At 40.2% G+C, this 18,764-nt stretch overlaps 1 protein-coding gene across 5 annotated transcripts; it reads left to right on the top strand.

Moving 5' to 3' along the window:
• The first annotated feature begins 10,963 nt into the window (after positions 1-10,963).
• LOC104153758 (alpha-1-antitrypsin) lies at positions 10,964-17,977 on the top strand. 5 transcript variants are annotated; one of them, XM_068946948.1, is made up of 6 exons: positions 10,964-11,071; positions 11,602-11,667; positions 12,389-13,072; positions 13,546-13,816; positions 14,578-14,725; positions 15,565-17,977. In XM_068946948.1, exons 3-6 carry the CDS (start codon positions 12,406-12,408, stop codon positions 15,763-15,765), a joined length of 1,287 nt encoding a protein of 428 aa, XP_068803049.1. In that variant the 5' UTR covers positions 10,964-11,071; positions 11,602-11,667; positions 12,389-12,405; the 3' UTR covers positions 15,766-17,977. The 5 variants fall into 5 exon arrangements, with proteins under 5 accessions (XP_068803049.1, XP_068803048.1, XP_068803050.1 ...); XM_068946947.1 differs by having other exon boundaries at positions 11,017-11,133; XM_068946949.1 differs by lacking the exon at positions 10,964-11,071 and adding an exon at positions 11,269-11,305.
• The last annotated feature ends 787 nt before the right edge of the window (positions 17,978-18,764 follow it).

Below are 18,764 nucleotides of genomic sequence, written 5' to 3'. Positions count from 1 at the left end.
GAACTTGGTCCCTGTTCCAGGGAAGATGGTGCTCCTGAGCATCCATTGTTCATTTCTGTTGTGGTTCTGGAATGGGCTGTAAGCACTGAGAAGCCAATGCATGCCCCAAATTACCATTAAATTCCACCTCTGACATCTCTCAGGCCCTCTGACCTGTTCTCCCACCTTAGGTCTGTCCTGCACAGAGGTGCTTTATTGGAATGTGTCTGTTATCACAAATGCTTATAGTTTGGGTTTGGTGGGCCTATGGTTCTGACTTGGGGTGCTGGAGACTGCTGCCTCACTCAGAAACAAGAGTCACTTTGCACCAAACAGCATCTCCTGTGCTGCAAGAATGCAGTGGAAGCTCTGAGCTATTGCTTCTGCTGAGGCACGATACCATCACTTGGCCTGGGAGATACCATGCCGCTATGCAAAGCAGCAGCTCTTACAGAGTTGAGATCAGTGATAGCTCGCTGTGGTGTGAGGCAGTCTGCTCTGCAGTGACTGTACAAACTCAGCAAGAGCTGGGAGCTGCTAGGGTGAGATCCCACCCTGATAAACTGATGCACCAGTACTGATTAGAAAGTAGGATGGTGAGATTTTTATCAGTGTGGGGTGGCAGAAAAACAGGTTCTAGGCTTATTGCTAAAGGAAAAGAGGTTAGGAAAAAATTTTGCGGTTGCTAAGACAGAGCAAAGGTTTGGGGAAATAACAAATGGAGCAACTTCCTGCCTTCTCTACCTCCTTTACTTTCAAGAGTGGGAAGGAGAACAAAGGCAAGGAACTGCAGGAGGAGAGCTGCACTGGGAGTTTTCACACTGGTGTCCATTCAGGTGGACCAGCTCCAGGAAGAAACATGGATCTATTCAGAAACCCTTTATTTCTGTAGGGCTCTCACTTGTAGGCAGTCCTCTCTCCCTTCTTTTTCAACAAATGGAACCCAGTGGGTAACATTACCTGACAAGGGCAGTGGGCACGCGTCACATATGCATGGCTGTGGTGCTACGTCATGAGGACTAGGGCGCTATGTCTTCCTACAGGGCTCCTTTGAATGCTGGATGTGGTTAGGAGGTACAAACCAGGCTGTGAGGCATCACCACAGTTGTCCTCTGGTTTAGGAACTTCCCACTCCAGCCCCAGCAGGTTAACCTGAGCTGTGACAGGATTTTGGGGTGGGAAGAGAGATCATCCCAAATCTCTCTGGAAGGAGAAACTGTGGGGAGGACAAGAAACAAGTAGTCTTATGCCAGCTTTGTAGAAGGCACAAAAAAATACCTACAACCCATGTTATGGAAATCCATAGGGCCAGGGTGCAAAATCTACATGACTGATGCTACTGTCAGCATGTTTCTGATGATTTTATTTAAGAACTAGCCCAATTCTGTAAATTTTTATGAAGAGAGGGGCTCTTTGGTCTTAATTTCAGTAAAATCTAATCACGTTGGTCTGTTCTGCATCATTTTCCCTCATCCTTCTTTATAGTTGGTAGGGAACCTTCTACTTCATGCTGTCTAGTTACATTAATGGTAGAAGAGGAAAAGAGTGATTCAGATGGACATACGCTAAAAATGTCATTCAGGGACTGTGTATTCATCTTATATGTTAAACATATGTATTTCTATGTCTTTCGTTCATCTGAAGGTAATATTACTAACAGCCTTCAGTCTTCTGCAACAGCAAAACCAGACCTGATTAGGACAGCTTAATCATACATACATGCTCGGTCTCTGAGACAGTTGGATCCAAGTTAAGCTCTTAATGAAAAGTAGAGCTTCTTTACACCCTATCAAGTGCTATCCACCTGACTTGCTACAGGGACAGCTGGCAGCCAGTGATGATGCAGCTTACAGGGGAATATGTAACCCTCTGCTGTAACCGTCCAAGATGACTGAACTGCAGTGGGTCCATTAACCATGACCTTCCATATCTACAAGAAACTCTGAAGAAAAGGACTTAACTGAGCTCAGCTGGTGGTTCCCTGTGAGAGAAGATGGACCTACTGGGCTGGGTCCTTGAAAGGAAGTCTAGCTGTGCCTGAGGAGAACTGAGGGCCAGGCTTTTCCTGGCAGCCTCTGAGCCACGTGTGAGATAGTAAGTTTGTTCTGTCTGACCTTGTTTATGGTCCACTGTGACTCTGTTTGCTGATGAGGCAGTTTCTGTCAGTAAATCTCTGTTTGCTTTGCCCCCTGGCAGAGTCTGTGTAGTATGTTGCCACAAACCATGAAGCAGTGGTTTTAGAGCTAACATGGTATGTATCCAGTGCATGTTACCTTTCAGTAAGGAGAAGAGCTAGCATGAATCCAAAAGGCATAAAGTAATCAGATATCACAGAAGCACTAATTGCTCACATAAACCCTGCTATGTAGATTCTACAAGAACTTTGGACTTTCCTTTCTTATTCTTAGTCTATGTGAGCCTCAACCTTGTTCTCGGCAGACCAGCCTTCTCCCTGCAGTTAGGACATCAGTTTAGCCCTTGATTGCTGTTACCAAGTTACTCTCTGTGGTTAGAGAACTTCTGTTAACATCAGTATGATGCTCTTATGGAAGGTTTGCTGAGCATTGGGATTGGCCTGACTTGAGCAAATTTCTTATTAAGGAAAAGTTTCTGTATTGTTTATTCTCTCACGTAGGAAACATGAGAAGATACTTTGCTGAAGGAAAGTGTGAAAGGAAAAACCAATTTAGGAAAAGCTAATTCGCTAAGTGGCGCAGCCATAATAAGAACTTTGGTTGCAGACAGGAAAGAATCTCAGTGCAAGAGAAAACATCTGTGCACTGAGGAGATGAAATATGTAATGAAAACTAGGTCTTAAAATGCATATGAGTGCAAAAGGAAGCATCTAGTTATGGATAGCTACTTGTCTTGGTGCCTAGGCCTCATTTAGCTATACTGTTCACACAGATGCAAGGAGATTCTTCAGTCATCAAAAAAGCCATATCATATTTCATGTATTAAAAGGATAGATAGTGGAATGTACAGTTTGAATCTATTTTCTGTTCCTTTTTGAGAGAAGAGCAGTATCTTTGTGCTTTCCAGGTCTGAGATCTTCCTCTCTGGCAAATGTTACAGAAGAAGCTGTAAGACATCATAGGCCCCAGCTGCCCTGGTTACTGCCAGAGGTTACTGCCTTGTGCCAGTGTCTGCCATTGTGCTGGGTCATTCCATAAGCTTGACATATTCAGAGTTGTAGCAAGGGTGATTGAGAAGAGGCATCAAATAGAGGTAAATTTGCTCCAGCCTTTCTATCAGCTTCTAGACTGGCAGGGTGGGAAAGATATGGCAGCAAAGGTGACAGAAAGCAGGCAGGTACAGCCTAGATGCCAAAGAGTCTTGTGGTGGCCTGTTAATGTAAACCACTGATGGAAATGGGATTGTGCTAGTCTGCTAGAATGTGAACCACAGAGGCTGCAGGGCAAACACATAATCTCTTTTGCCTACACTGAAACAGGGAAGAAAGTAGTTACATTAAACCATGTCAGTGACCTTCTGTCAGTCTCCTCAGTATCCTAAATGTTTACAGTGTGAAAGACTCGTTTAAGAAAATGTGTATGAGCAATGGAATCATGTCGTATAAATAATATTTTATATTATTGAATATATCTATTCAGCTAGCTGAGGTCTTCATCACTGTAACCAACAATATTCATCTATTAAACAATAGCAAATGCTAACACTTGGCAAAGTTTGGCCCAAGCATTTTCATTCCAGCTTTCAGAGTAACAAATTTCAAGTGTAATTCCAAAATATCTACATATGGGATTTAGTCAGTTCTTGTTTAAAGACAAGTCTAAAATAGAAAGATAAATAATCTAAAATGTCAATTTCAACTTAAATAATAATACCAAGATGTTTCTCTGTGTAGACATCTTCATTCCAATATGAGAACTTTTTCCTCTGGTCAACTTGTCACTCTAAAAGTTATTTGAATAAGAAAGTTCCTATACACCAAGATAAGAAGGTCTATATTGCGAATTTTACTGGTAAAATGTTTTAATTTTAGTATACCATTGTAATTAAACAGTTCTGAGAGGTAAAATCTCTGCAAAGGGGTAAGATTTTAGTGTAATTCTGCTATATCACTTTCTGCAGGTAGAACCATAAATATGGAAATTTGAGTTCTGGGCATTGTAGGAAAAGAAGCCCTGTGCCACCATCTCCTGGTAAAATCAAGGAATGGACATGACAGATTCTGTCTCATTTTGCAAGCCAGAAAGAACAGTAGTTTTCTATTTTGCTGCTGCTGCTGTGTCAGCAGGAGTTTTGACTTTCTCAGTAAGTTTTAGATGCAGGATTAATGAAATAATATACTTGAACTGATCACTGCCACTCAGGAGTAAGGGCTTGGTATTATGGTAGGTAATGTATAGATCAGCTCAGTAGTGGGGAAGGAGGCAAATGAAATGCTAAAATTGATTAGAAAAAATAAAGAGCAAATCTGATAAGAACATTGTGCCACTGTGAAAATCTCTGGTTTACCCACACCTTCGTTGCAGCATGCAGTTCTGATCCCTAATATAAGGGGGGGATGTATGAGAACTGGAAAATGTTTAGGGAAGGGTGTTAAGGAGGACCACCCTGTGTCTAGCTGGAACAGCTCCTGTATGAGGCAAGTGGTCTTCAGCCTGGAAAAGAGACAACTTAGAGTGTATATGAAAGGTGCCTACTAAATTATTTGTGGCACAGAAAGGGTAGATGGAGACTGAATGTTTTACCATCCTTTTAACAAAGGAACTAAGGACCATCACATGAAGCATGTAAGAGCCAGCTTCAAAGCCAGCAGACAGCGATGGTTCTGCACACCATGGGCAGTGGATGTGGCATGGCCCTTCATGGGGTAGCCATGCAGCCATGAGGCTGTACCAGCCCAGTTAGTGCTATCTCATGAGCCTCCTTGCTGTGCTCCACTGCATGACACACCTGTGCTGAGAGTGCTTTCGGAGGAGCGTGTTCAGCCCCAGCCCAAGGTGATTGACTCAAAGCTCTTAAGCTTCCAACTGTCTCTTGAACTGCCAATCTCAGGCTCTCATTGTTGAGGAAGGACTAATCAAATAGGCTAGGAAAGGTCAGTAGAGACTTCTGTTTACTCAGGTGTGAGGTACTGTCTTCCTATTACATGCTGCAGAAAACAACATGTGGTGTCTTCTCCCATTATACATGTACTGGTCCTAGATAAATCTAACCTATAAACAGGTGACTTACTTCCATCTTGGAAACATATTTCTGCATGGTCAAAGTGACTACACAGTGAAATCTAATTAGAAGTGTAACTTTTCATACCAAGCATAAAAAAATTAGGTCTGCTGCCTTTCTTTGGTAAGCAAACAACCTTCAGTCCAAAACATACAATGAACACCAGTTTAAACATGTATAATTTCATCATTTTCCAGTTCTGTAATTCACTGTCCATATTTGAAAAAACATCTTGAGAAAGTGCTTCTGCAGAAGTCTAATTTAAGGCTCAAAAATCTCTCACTTGGAATCATACAATAACTTAGGTTGGAAGGACCGCTAGTTCACTCTGCTCCACATTGATTATATTTGGAGCTATCTGTTTTACCAAGATGGACTCCAGATAGCAATACTTACCAGTCACTTCATCTAGGCAAATGTCTTTCCTGTGCCATGCTTTCACCTAAACTTACTGCATGTGCTAGCTGAATATTCCCTCAAAGCAATTTTATCACAGTTCTTCAATAGGTTTTATCAGGTAACTAGAGAAAAGCTGAGTTTCAGGAGTGTTAGGCTTCTGTACATTGATTTTTTAAATTGTCTGCTTCCAATTCTAGCTATCAACCAGCTAGCGTTACAGGGGCTTAACTGAAATGAATGGTGATCTGCAGTATTTAGTCTATCTGTAAAACATTATAAAAAAAAAACTCTTTAACTGTTTCATGTATTGCTAAATCATTCCAGCAAGCATTGGACTGCCTACAAGCTTTTCCTGGAGAGGACAAAAAAGAAAAGCTACTGATGCTAAAAATGGAGAGACATCATTATTAGAAGGTGATATATCATATCTGGAGTTTTTTTCATAACTAAATGTGAAGATGATGAAAACATTCATGACAGCTAGTGAGAAATGGAGTCACATGAATTGTGAAATCTGAGAAAGCGTGACTCAACCTCAAATGCAGAGAAAATAAAACAATCAGCTTGGTTTCCAAAGGAAATGGGCTCCTGTTTTCATATTTGTAGCCTCTTACTTTCTCTTAGCTACCCTCCATAACATTTAAGCTTGTTAGCACATTTAAGTCACGTTTAAAAGAGAGGTAGGGGACTGGAAAACCATTAGGTTACTACTTGAAAATCAGTGACTGTATATAGGCAAGAGATCCAAGTTCATGCCCTGCTGAGGGAAAGGTAGGAGGACTCAGCTGTTTGAAATGCTGCTTGGTAGCAGTGAGCAATCAGTGCCTTGGCCTCGGCTGGCTAACGAGCATAGGGCAGGGAGCTTGCCCACCTGCCTAGCAGGAGCCACCATGGGGGCTGTGGAGAAAAGCTGCAGCTATTGGGAAGAGAAAGGACATAAATCCTTAGGAAACTGGGCTTTATTAATTCCACTGCTCACAGAACAGTTTAAATATGCTGTTTTGTATTATCTCTGTCATAGTGTAGTGAGAGCTAGTGCATTTCTTCTGAGTCAGTTTTAGGATTTTTTTCTAAGAGTGCAGTTAAAAAAGGCGTATGAATGTTTGTGCTGTGAAAATCTCACACGATGTGAATCAGTGCCATGAACTGATGTTATGCTCTTAATCTGCACTAGACCAGAACAAAGAGGAAAAACTCAAGTTTTCAATCTCATGAATTTATTATGGCTAGTTTACCTGGACTCTACTGAAGTCAATGACACTGGAATAGTCTGTCTCAAATGAGGAGATGGATACCATCATAATATACCATCATAATACTTGCAGAGCAGGTAAGGACAGGAGTTTCTACATCACCACATAACTGCTAGGAGGAGTCTACATTTACCTTAAGCTTAAAACAGTGATATCTAGTGGTATACTCTATTCTAAGCTACTGTCCCTCAGGCTGGGCGCTTACAGCATAGTGAACTGTCTCCTGGTCTCACTTTTAATGTACTACCTTTTTTTCTTTCCTTTATACTTGACTTTGGTTTTCAGAATTTTCAACAAAAATCTGGGTAAAATAAAATATTTTTTACATTGCTTCACATCAGGATGTGGAAAAAATCTGTTTTTTTAGCGTTCAGCAAAAGTTGATTTAAAAAGTGGTGAGAATCTCCTTCTGTAAGATGTAGTATATGTAGACTTTCAATGCTCTTAAAGAAAAAGTATTTTGAATCTATTGTTATGTTAATGAAACCTCACAGTTATTTTGAGATAGTATTTCTTCCTATTTTGTTCAATTCAAACCATAATTCATTACTTATTGCCACAGGTTCTGATTTAGCAAAGATAATGTTTATTTTTAGCAGGACTTACTCACATGCTACTCATATGTCTAGGATTAGTAACACTTGCACATCTTGTGCAATCAGGTATCACATTCAGAAACAATTCCTAGGGCCTGTATTTCTTCTTGTATACATGAAATGACATACTTGAACGGTTCTTGAAGTGAAAGCTGGGTTTCCTGTCTCCCAAGCTTATGTCTGTATCATTAGGCTAAACTGTCATGCTCCCTACTTGTTGATCTTTCTCCAGGCCAATGAATATGTATAGGTATAGGTATGTGTGTGTCTGTATACATAAACATTGTACATGTGTTTCATAAATAGATAAAAAGGAACACATTTACATAAGCTTTTTTTTTAAGCAGAACATTCACAGAAGGAAGGCAAGAATATGCATTTCCTTCACTTTCTCACCAGCCTTTTGCAGCCTGAAGATTCAATATTCCCCTGCAAAATGGATGATTATGGATGATCTGATTCTATCTGGTTGAAGAGTGTGTAAGACCTGCGAGTCTCATATCTGCATCAAGTGCTCCTCTGCCTAGGTTAGTAAACAAAAGACTGGTACGGCTGAGTTTAAAAAGAAAGCGGTGTGCCCTGCCTTGTTTTGCTCTCTGAATATCCCGCCTTATAAGACAACTACAGGACAAAAGCTTTGCTTTGAAATTGAGATGAAGAGGATACAGTTCACTTTTCGGTGTTTCCTACAGACGGTGCAAGCGGCTTCCCCTTCAGCATGCCCCCGCTGAGAGTCATCTGATGCCTCATGTGCAGCATTTCGACATTGGACGTAGCTGCTCCAGAAGCCGGGTGCTCAGGAGCCCGGGGCGAACCGGGTTTCTGCGCTGGCCTACTGCTGCTTTCCTCCATGTGGTGCAGCAGTTCTCTCTCCAAAAACAGCCTCTCTTCTGTGCTAATGCCCTTTTCCAAGTAGCTGCTGAAATTCTTCACAAGTATACTTGGGAAAAATGAGTATCTTCATCATTTACGCTGTACTCCTTTTGAAGTTTCCATTTGATGAGAACACCTGCAAGATAACAGTCCCTTGAAGGTGGTTTAATAATAATTAGCAAAACAAACACGTGAGCAAGCACATCTGCATGATGAAATTACAATTTTGCATTACAATACGCTGTGTTAAATTTTTCTGAAATTTTGTATTTTACATTTAATTATCTGGATTTGTGTATGAAGAATGAATTTCTTAGAGACAGAGGAATCAAAAAAACCCACAAAGAACGAGCACATGTGGGTTCCCTGATGGAGAAATTCCTATTCAAATGGAGACTAGACTCAACGGAAAATGAGAAGCAGATTTTAGCTTGATCCTTTAGGAGAACTTACTGTTAACAGGACCAGTTAGTGCCCTTCTAGGAATTTGTATAAGAGATTGCCAGGATTAATAACTCAAAGTTTAACATCTCTGAGAAAGTGTGCTCTATGTTTTCTAGCACACTGAAATTTTTAACTAGACGTGGGGAAGGGGAGATGGAGGGGAAGCTCTCTCCCTCCAATATCTTGACAAGAAAGGAATGATTACATAAAATGAAGTAAAATGTGGCACTGTGAAAGCAAAAAGGTCCTGAAACTGGGAGAGAACAAGTATTGGCTGTCCTGGAAGTTAAGGAAAGGATTATGTGCGTTATTTTTGACATATATAGTTTTTTGGCATAGTGGAACCAGGAAAATGAAGTCCTCTCTCTGGCTATGTGAGTTACTTGTTGGGTATCATGACATCGTTGAACTGTTATTCCCTGATACAGTCAATAGTCATGATGCTCTCCAAGCTATAAATCGCACTAAATATGTTTTTGCTACTGCAACCAACGTTAACCTTTTTTCCTTGCCTTATGCATTTTCAGATAGCATCAAAATGTAACTTGAAACAGATACAACTTCTAGAGTCTCTGAGACTGATAGTTATATCTTTGGTTATAAGGTGAATAAAATAGCAGGGAATAAGGAGCAAAATAGAAGAAAACATTGATTCTCAGCAAAGGTTATGGCTACCCATATTTTCTTTAAAGGTAAGATGCAGTACAGCATTTTATTGTGAGCGTGCGCTAGATACAGCAAAACACCTACGGCACATTCCATCTTTCTGTCTGCTTATTTTACTGTGCTGTTTCCTAAAGTTCCAGAGGAATGTATCAAGCTCCAATCTCTCCTCAGTGCACTAGTAAGGAACGCATAAGGAACTGATTATATCCGTTAATGATGCTGGATCTGAATCTGTCCCTTCAGTTAATGATCTTGTCCCAATTCTTTAGAGTTTTAAGGACTGCAGAATTAAAATCACTGAGGTTCATTTTCTGCTATACCTGCTCTTGCTATGCTCTTTTGTAATCAATCTACTATCCAAAGAATATTACTTTAAAAATATTTGTCTCTGGTGGTTGATTATTGTGGTATTCAAAAAACAACATTTCTTTGCTTGTAGTTGCACATGAGGTTCTGCTAGTGGACATAAGAAATTATTTGAGACTTGTTGTCTCAGGTTTTAGGAGTGGCTCTCTGAGGTAAATTGAAATTCACCAAGCTGATTCTGACTGAGAATGACTGGCAGCAACATCACGGATGCAAAGGAGAAATGATTCGTCAGCTCCTCCATCAGTGTTGTATCATTGGCATTGAGAATTAGCTCATTTCCCATGATGGGCTGGAAACTGTATTTACATTTTAACCTATAATAACACCAACATAAAAGAAGGTATGTGCTAGTCGGTTCCAGCTTCTCCCCAATGAGATGGCTTACTCGGGTCTCTTGGATTTCTTCTACATACTTTACAACTTAAACAAGGATTTTTTTCTCTTCCTAGGTTCCTCTAAGCTCCTTACCAGTTTCCTCTTCATAAGTTAAAGCCATGAGTTCTTACTCAAATTCAGCTGAAAATTCATTTCCGACAGGCTGTTGTAGGATTGTGGCTCAAGTCTCTGTAATGCTTCTCAAGGTGCTCTGTCTGCCTTATTTCTGTACATTCTTATCCATTAAGTTCTTCCTTAAACATGTCTCTCTTTCCAGGACAGAATTGTCAGTTTGTCCATTGTCAGTCCAAATAATTCAGTATCAATTTGCTGGGCAGCTGGCCAGGGGCCAGCTGGTGCTGGTGCTAATTTCCTGGTGTTACAGCTCCAGCTAGCCCATGCCTTTCACAGAATAGCAGCAGCAGAAGAGAACTTTCTGCCAGTTCCTTTTCCTTCCCCACTTTTCTTCTCCCTAAGCTTTTGCTGTCTTGCTGGGCTTTTTTGTTTGTTTGTTTTTTCTAAAAAGCTACGGGGAGGACTTCACCAGCTCTGAAAATACCTAGTCACTCACCGTGGTGGCTAACAGTAATGAGTCAACAGCAATGAGACAAATGAGACAGATCGTCTCATTAGGGTGTTAATGCCACATTTTCAGTTGCTGTTATGCACTAAAGAAATCGGGAAACCATTCATCAATGATAGTCCGCTCCCCCTAAAACAAAGAAAACCCAACACGTTATACATGGTGTCGAAGGTCGCGATTGTGAAATATGGTAAGGCAGAACGGATTACAAATCAGAGGGTGGCTTACCACATTTAAAACTCTGACAGAGAGGTTATGATTCTGGCAGTGTCCCTAGCCTGTTTATCTGAGGCGAGCCCTGGAGAATGGCCTGGCAGGGATGCTATACTCTCTTATGGGTGAGCCTGGGGCTGTGGCTGTGCTTGAAGCTTTGTCTCCTGGCACTGGACGCAGGTAGAAGGTAGCCTTCCCTTGAATTCACAGTGTTCAGCTGCAGTCACACAGGATACGGCTCTCCTAGCAGATATGCACAGTAGGCTTTTCATGTGATTACCAGGCACCGTTTCTCTATGCCTACAAGGCTGCCTGTCACACAGTGCTGCTATTCAGTCCTTGAGCTGCTACGCTCACAGGTTTGTAAAGGGGGAGAAAAAAGTTTTGAGTCAGCTAATACCAGTAATGTCTGTAGCTTCCAGCCCTTGTCCCAGGAGGACGCACTGGGGAGAGTAGCTGTTTTAAGATAGAAATCCTCTAGCTACACCTGAGCCCCGGTCACATGCTGGGCACAATCCAGTAGTATTGGCTTGCTTGGGTTGCACAAACTGTCCAGAAAATCTAGTGTCAGTACTGTTTGCTGTTCATCCTCACCAGTATTTTTTATTTGAACTCATTAATGATTAATGGACCTGCTCTGCTTAATCCTGTTTAGTGGTCCTGAGTAGCACAAGGAGCAGTCAAGATCAGATGGACACCCCAGGCTCCTTTTTGTTGCACTGTGAGTACCCTTTCAGTTTTCCTTTGCATCATTTGTGCATTTCGTTTTGGGGGATTATAGTGTTGTCTGCGAAGGGTGCCTTTCAACATGTAAACAAAGTGATGTATCTATCATGCAAAAATCAGAACATGCCAGGAACCAGCAAGAACTGGCTGCTAGTAAAGAAGATACTTTACATAGCTGAATAAAAATTATTTTGGAAGAAATAGAGATCTCTACAGAGAGTTTCCTGCCACAGCGGCCAAATATTTTATCTTTAAGGAATTTGCACAAGTATTTTTGGAATTTCGGTCCCAGACAGTGTGATCTGTGTTTATATCACATTTTTGTTTAACAGATTTAGCTTTCTAGTCACTTGATGAAGTGATGAAGACTTATAAGGCTGCAGTAGCTATCATACAGTGCCAAGCACAAAAACAGTGTCCACCAGTTTACTGGGGAAAAGGTCATAAATCCCCAGTTATTTGAAAACTTGAAAAAATTCAGTCTTATGCTAGTTTTACATGTTAATATGATCAAAATGACTTCTTTTGAGAGAGCACTTATTATATGAATCGTTTATCATGAGACACTTTCCGGGAACCACTGGCATCAGGACGTGAAATATAGAAGTGAGGTTTTTTTTGAGAACAGTGTGTGTTCTGAGAGTGTCATTTTACTTGGCTGGAGTACACAGAGATGAAGAAATTAATTTCCATGCTATGTTCTGTATGTCTTCCAGAAAGCGTTCAACGGAAAATGAAGCCCACTTTGTGTTTTTTGCTGGCTGGACTGTATATTGTTGCCCAGTGTCATCAGCGCCCTTATCACCACAATAAGCAGGATGATCCTAAAGGGACATATTACCCAGAACATAGTTCTCGTAGTGAAGGAGTTTATCCAGATAAAAATAAAACCTTTATCAAACTAGCTTCCAGCAATACTGACTTTGCGTTTGCATTTTACAAGTTGGTCACATCCGAGGCAACCGATAAAAATATTTTCTTTTCACCCATAAGCATCTCTACTTCCTTTGCAATGGTGGCACTTGGTGCCAAATCAGCAACACTGATGCAGGTTCTGGACGGACTTGCCTTTAACCTGAAAAAGACTCAGGAGGAGGAAATACATGAAGGTTTTTGCCAACTCCTCAGCATGCTGAATCGCCCAGAGAGTGAGCTCCAGCTGAGCCTGGGCAGTGCCCTTTTTATAGATGAGGCACTAAAACCACTACAGAAGTTTTTGGATGATGTTAAACGCTTTTATGAATCTGAAGTCTTTTCTATTGACTTTAACAACTCTTCTGGTGCTGAGAATCAGATCAACAGTTATATCAAGGAAAAAACAAATGGGAAAATTGTTAAGTTAGTGGAAGATCTTGATCCTGTCACTGCGATGGTTCTTGTTAATTATGTCTTCTTCAAAGGTAAGAAATGTAGGGTGCGAAGGTTATAAGTTATGTGCTTACTGCTTATTACAGGGAGTGAAAACCTAAGAGAAGAAACTGCAGTTTAAATATTGTAAATGGAGGAGCCCATGTTCAGTATTTGCAAAATAATCTTATAAAAGATTCCCATCTTTATATGTTGTCAGCGTCTATGTCTGTGTCCTCCCCTGGCTAAGAAAAGACTAGGATTTTTAGCAAATATTTTTTTTTCCTGAATAAATTCTTTAGCACGATGATAGTCTCATGCTCAAGTTAAAGATGGTATTTTTGGTATTATCTCTTTGTGAAAGTCTTTAAGCGCCTGAAAAAAAGAGCTGCAACACCTGAGGATGTGGTAAATCGAAAAAAAATATTTGCTCTAACAGAAAGAAGGTTGTGGGACTAGACCTATTTTATTCACAACGACAGCTACTCATTGTATTTCACTGAATGGTTTTTCTTTTTGTCATCAGCCCATTGGGAAAAACCCTTCAGTACTTTATACACAAAACGGGAGGATTTTTTTGTGGATAAGAAAACGTCTGTAAAAGTTGACATGATGTATCGGAAGGGTTACTACAGAAATTACTACGATGAAGAGCTGTCCTGTTGGCTGGTACAGATACCTTACAATGGAAATGCTGCAGCATTACTTGTTTTGCCCGATGAAGGGAAGATGAAGCAGGTGGAAGATGCTCTCTTGAAGAGAACTGTGTCTCGATGGGAGAAGTTCCTCCTAGACAGGTAGGAGGTTTTGCTAAGGTGAGAGCATGTGTCTCACCAAGACAAAACACTGAAGGCCTGATTATTGTAGTGAAGCCTATTCATTTACTGGTCCCTCTCTGTTCGTGCCTTCCTTTTTCTTAGTTGGAAAAAAAAAAAAAGGAGTGAATAAATAGGCCACTGAATGTGGGATCCCTCTTGGATTAAGTCCCTGGCTCAGCCACAAGTCTCTTAGCTCCAAGGTGAAGTTAGCACACCCATGTCTCATACAGGCATTGTGAAACTAGAATGGAGTAGCTAGTTTTGAAGCACTGGGTACAAGGGTGTTAAAAGCCAGATGGGATTTGCCACATTGTATACAAAAGAGGAAATTTTACTTATTCCCCAGCATGGGGATGACTTCTATGGTGGGCCAGGCCATCTTTTATATGAGAACAGCCTTAGGACTGCTGGATAAGTTCTTTTGAAGAACACATGCTCCCTGGCAGTAGTGAGTCTCTGTTTGCCCTAGACTTGGTTTAATTGTGTCTTCCTATCTTTCCCCGCACTCCTGAACCCCTTTCCTCCAGCAGAGTGGGTATGTGGAGACAGGGGCGAGCACAGGCTGATACTGCTCCAGCCCTCTGCTGCAGATAGCTATATGGTCAAACGTGCTGTTCAGATCCTGAGAGCAGACTTTTAGCATTTAGAAAAATAAACAGGAATTGTCAATAGCTTGAAGCCACTCAGGAGCATTACTTGGATGACCATTTCTTTGTCTTTGTGTTATTTCTTTGTTACAGAAAAATACATCTGCACATTCCTAGATTTTCTATTTCTGGTACCTATGATGTAAAAAAGATAGTCAAACAAATGGGGATGATTGATCTATTCACCGAACAAGCTGATCTGTCAGGAATTACTGAGGAGCCTGGACTGATGGTTTCAAAAGTAAGTCAGCACATGCAATGCAGTGTTCACAGGATTTGTTGGTTCCTGGGAATATGGCACTGACACCACGTAAAAAGTTTATCCCAGTCTCTCTGAAGCAATACTCAAACATCAACAGCTGCCAGTCTGAAGGCAAAGCAAGCCCTCTCTTTCCAACAGCTGAAGCCAAGCATACTTACCCCCCTTTACAAGAGGTTGTACATGCACACATGGTTTGATGACAAGAAGGAAGACAAACATGTATTTAAATGTTCTTTTGGCTACTAAACAAAATTATCTAAAGGTAGCACATTAGTTTTGGTAAAATATCCTCTAATTCACCCTACAAAGGGTAAAAGGCTGTTATTCCTGCTCTTCTAGTGCCTTCAAAAAGTTTTTTTTTTTTTTTTTCACTTAGATGATAGGGTTGACTCTTAATAATACACAAAGCTGCCAAAGCAATACTAAGTCTGGACTAAATTACCAGGTTTGTTTACTTCCAGAGTTTCTTTCTATCACTCATCCTGAATGCTCCTTGGCTGTGAGCTGTTAAAGGGTTATTCTCTGTGTAACGTTTACATCAGTCAGCAGAGATAGTGTAACGACGTGATTGTGCTGTGGTGCAAAGAGGAGCAGTAGGCAATGGACTTCCTGAGACTCACACTGCTGCATCTCGCATCAGGTGGGCTCGTCAGACAGGAGCTAAGAGGGGGACGGCTTACTCCCCTCCTGCTGCAGCCCCCCCCCCAGGAGAGAGTGTGCGGAGCCAGCAGCTGCAGGGTTCACGTTGAAGTAGAAGTAGCTGCTCTTTTTTTTGCCAGGATGTTAGGTGGAGGCTTTTTCACTTTGTCTCTTTGCAGGTGATCCATAAAGCCTTGTTAAATGTTCATGAGAACGGCACTGAAGCAGCAGGAGTCACGGTAAAGGAAATTATATGGAGATCTGGTGAATTTCCTGCTCCGCGTCGAGTCAAATTCAACAGGCCCTTTCTCTTGATGATTCTGGATAAATTCACCCACACCATCCTCTTCATAGGGAAAATTGTAAACCCTCTGAACTGATTGGCCAGGGGGCATGCTGTAGCACTTGCATACAGTGCTAGCAGTGATCCGGCAAAACACTTACACATACACACGGCTAGGTACTAGTGCATTTCTTTCAACCATTATCATTATATGTTTATAATCCCTTAAAACATAGACACTGTTTTTTCTTGCCCAATAGTTACTGATATTTCCTCCTTGTCTACGGCTGTACACAGCTTGCAGCATTAAAAAACATAAGTCACCTTTCCTCTGTTCTGTAAGAAGCCTTTTCTGCCATGCTCCGGTGGGGTAGTTGAGATGCTTGAACACTCTCAGATGATCTACCTTACACTGCACACTCAGTGTGCTCAGGGAAGGGCAGGGAAAGGGAATTAGGGAAAAGGAAGTGGGAGGCTGTGAGTCCTGGCTGTTTAATCCACTGACTTTTGACAGGTGATCTCAGCTGTAGATTCCCTTAATAACACAGTGAATTCCATTCCTTTCTTTGTTTTTTGCCAAGCATGGCATGAAGGATGGCAGTCTGGGACACTGTAGGACACCCCGAGAAGGGTTTATTGGTACAGCTCTTCTAGCTTGCCTTCCCTGTCTTTTCCTGATATGAAACTCTCCTCATGCAGACAAGGTTGTTTTGCCTTGTAAATGATATTTGTTCTACAAACAAAGGAAGCAATACCAGCAACAAGACTTTTGTGTGGTTTTATTTTATTTTGCTAATGTAGCTGTGTCAAAGCCAGGACATTTACCTGAGATAAAAGTATGGTGGAGCAGTCCATGCTATAGTACCACTTTCCTTTTATAGAGTACTTGTCACTATCGTTTTTTATTTCTCCTGCTGCGGCCGCCTTCACTATCACACGTTTCAGCTAGACTGTCAGACTTTGGTAGGAAAGAGGAGGAATGAAAAATTATAACTCCAGAATGTTTGTGTTTCCTCCCTAGGAAAAACAACTTTCTTAGGGACTGTTAAGCTGCTTAAACTCATAAAATTAACACAGGCACATATACAAAATGCAAATAATATTTGAAAAGTCACCTTTCTAAATATTTCCAGTGGATTACTACTATTGACTAAAAACATGTTGTGATTAGAAATTTGTACTTTTTCAGTCACGGTTTAATGAGTCTAATTTATTGCTATTGCTTTATGTAGTTTTACAGAGACTCTCAGCTGATAACAATTTAAAATACGAGCCGTAATAGATACTTTTAGGATTATGAATGGGAGGAAAAAGAAATCGGTAAATATTTAAATTATTTTATTCTTTTTTCTTTAATGTTGTAAATGAACGTTCTTAATATATCTTCATAAAAACACAGAAAGCCAGTGTAAACACTTAAATTACTGATTGATTTGATCATTTTGCTAAAGAAAAACTAGAACTGGTAGAAAACAGCAAAATATAAATGGCAGTTTTTTTAATTTTGAGGTCTCAAAATATTTGTGAAACAAATATGATTTTAAAATGATGATGATTATTTCTGAAATATAATTATCTTGATTGGTTTGGTTCTTAATTTTCTTTGACAGATTAAATTAATGCTAATAATATTGCCAAACTATAGCTGCAGGTATCCTGATATTCTTCCATACCTAGATGCCAACTCAGTAGCACTAGACATTCATTCTCAACACCCTCCTCAAAGTCATGTAAACCAAAAGCAATGACAAAACTTTCTAGCTGATAATTGTATTTGGTTGGTTTAGTATTTAGTAGTGAATATTTGGCTTCATACCATTAAACATGTAAGGACTTGATCTTGGTGTAATACAGATAAACTGGTTCTACAGAAGGTCACATAAAAGTGGCAATCCTTGGTCTACTTTAGGATGGTATGACAAAGTCCAAATCTATGATGACAAATGCGTGAATACCAAAAGACTTTGTTTTTTGTCTCTCCGGGACCCCAGATCAATAGTCCGTATTTGCTAGCAAGAAAAAAATAAATCACTTGTTGCCAATCAGAACTTCCTTTGAGAGGTAGCTTGGTGCTAAATATGTTTGAAAGTGGGTGGAAAAAAAACAAAGTGCATGTGAGAGCATGAGGCAACCTGTGCACTGACCTTGACATCTGAAGACGCTAGGAGCTATTTTGTGAAACTGTAATATAGTGGGCCCCTTTCCTGTATGTTGTTGTCGCAAGCAAGGACACTTAATAAGTGAGGAACTTAATTTGAAATGGCAAATAACTGTATGATTATATAAAATAAATCATGTATTTTATTCGATACAGAGAGCTATAAGTCTCCCTTCCCACCTCAGTAATCTTGAAATATATGTAACTTATTTTTCCCTATAAATTGATGCTAAATAATGACATGAGTCAGGTACTATGTCACCTCGTTCATAAACTGCTTAAGTTTCATCATAAAATCAAGTTTTTGTTTTTTTATCTCTACTATTTTGATTATTAAAAACCTTCCTCTATTCTGTAACTTCAGGTTGTTTCTGCTCAATTTAAAACCTTTCATTTCTTATATTAGTATGTAGTCTGTTATCTAAAATAGCTCTTTTCTTTTTCAGTGTTTTCGTCTCTGTCTATGCAGATTTCATCCTTATCTTCCCTTAGCCTATGCTTTTTCATACTTAATAGCGCTAGCTGTTTTTCAGCTCCTCATTACCTGCATGTTCTGAATATCACTTTTTTACACTTGTTCCAGCTCGAACATATTTTCCTTGACTATAGAAGACCAGAACGTTCTGATCACCTCATAAAATGCTTTTAATACTTATAGCTCTTCTAGTATATCCTAACAGCATATTTTCCCCTTCCAAACTCAATTCTTTAATGTTTATGGGCTATTTATTCCACTCTCAGAATCCTTAAAATACTTTAAAATGTAATCTGTCCACATATACTAGATTCTGTCTTACTGAGAGTTTGAATTTAGGTTCTGGTTTCTAGAAATACCAGGTCAGCTTTCAAGACAGGACATAAAAGGTAGCCAAAATCCAAATCCTGAACAAACGTATGTCTTGACCATGTTTTATTCTTGGAAACCGTAGTCTCAGAAA

This window comes from Struthio camelus, chromosome 5 (assembly GCF_040807025.1).
Source record: "Struthio camelus isolate bStrCam1 chromosome 5, bStrCam1.hap1, whole genome shotgun sequence".
Lineage (NCBI taxonomy): Eukaryota > Metazoa > Chordata > Aves > Struthioniformes > Struthionidae > Struthio > Struthio camelus.
This window is presented reverse-complemented; position numbering and strand designations above follow the sequence as displayed.

Excerpts from the sequence above, each read along its gene's own strand:
- LOC104153758 (XM_068946946.1), top strand. The coding sequence starts at position 12,346 with ATGAAGAAATTAATTTCCATGCTATGTTCTGTATGTCTTCCAGAAAGC. Across the intron at positions 13,073-13,545 it reads TAATTATGTCTTCTTCAAAG|CCCATTGGGAAAAACCCTTC; the intron begins GTAAGAAATGTA and ends TTTTGTCATCAG. Across the intron at positions 14,726-15,564 it reads CTGGACTGATGGTTTCAAAA|GTGATCCATAAAGCCTTGTT; the intron begins GTAAGTCAGCAC and ends GTCTCTTTGCAG.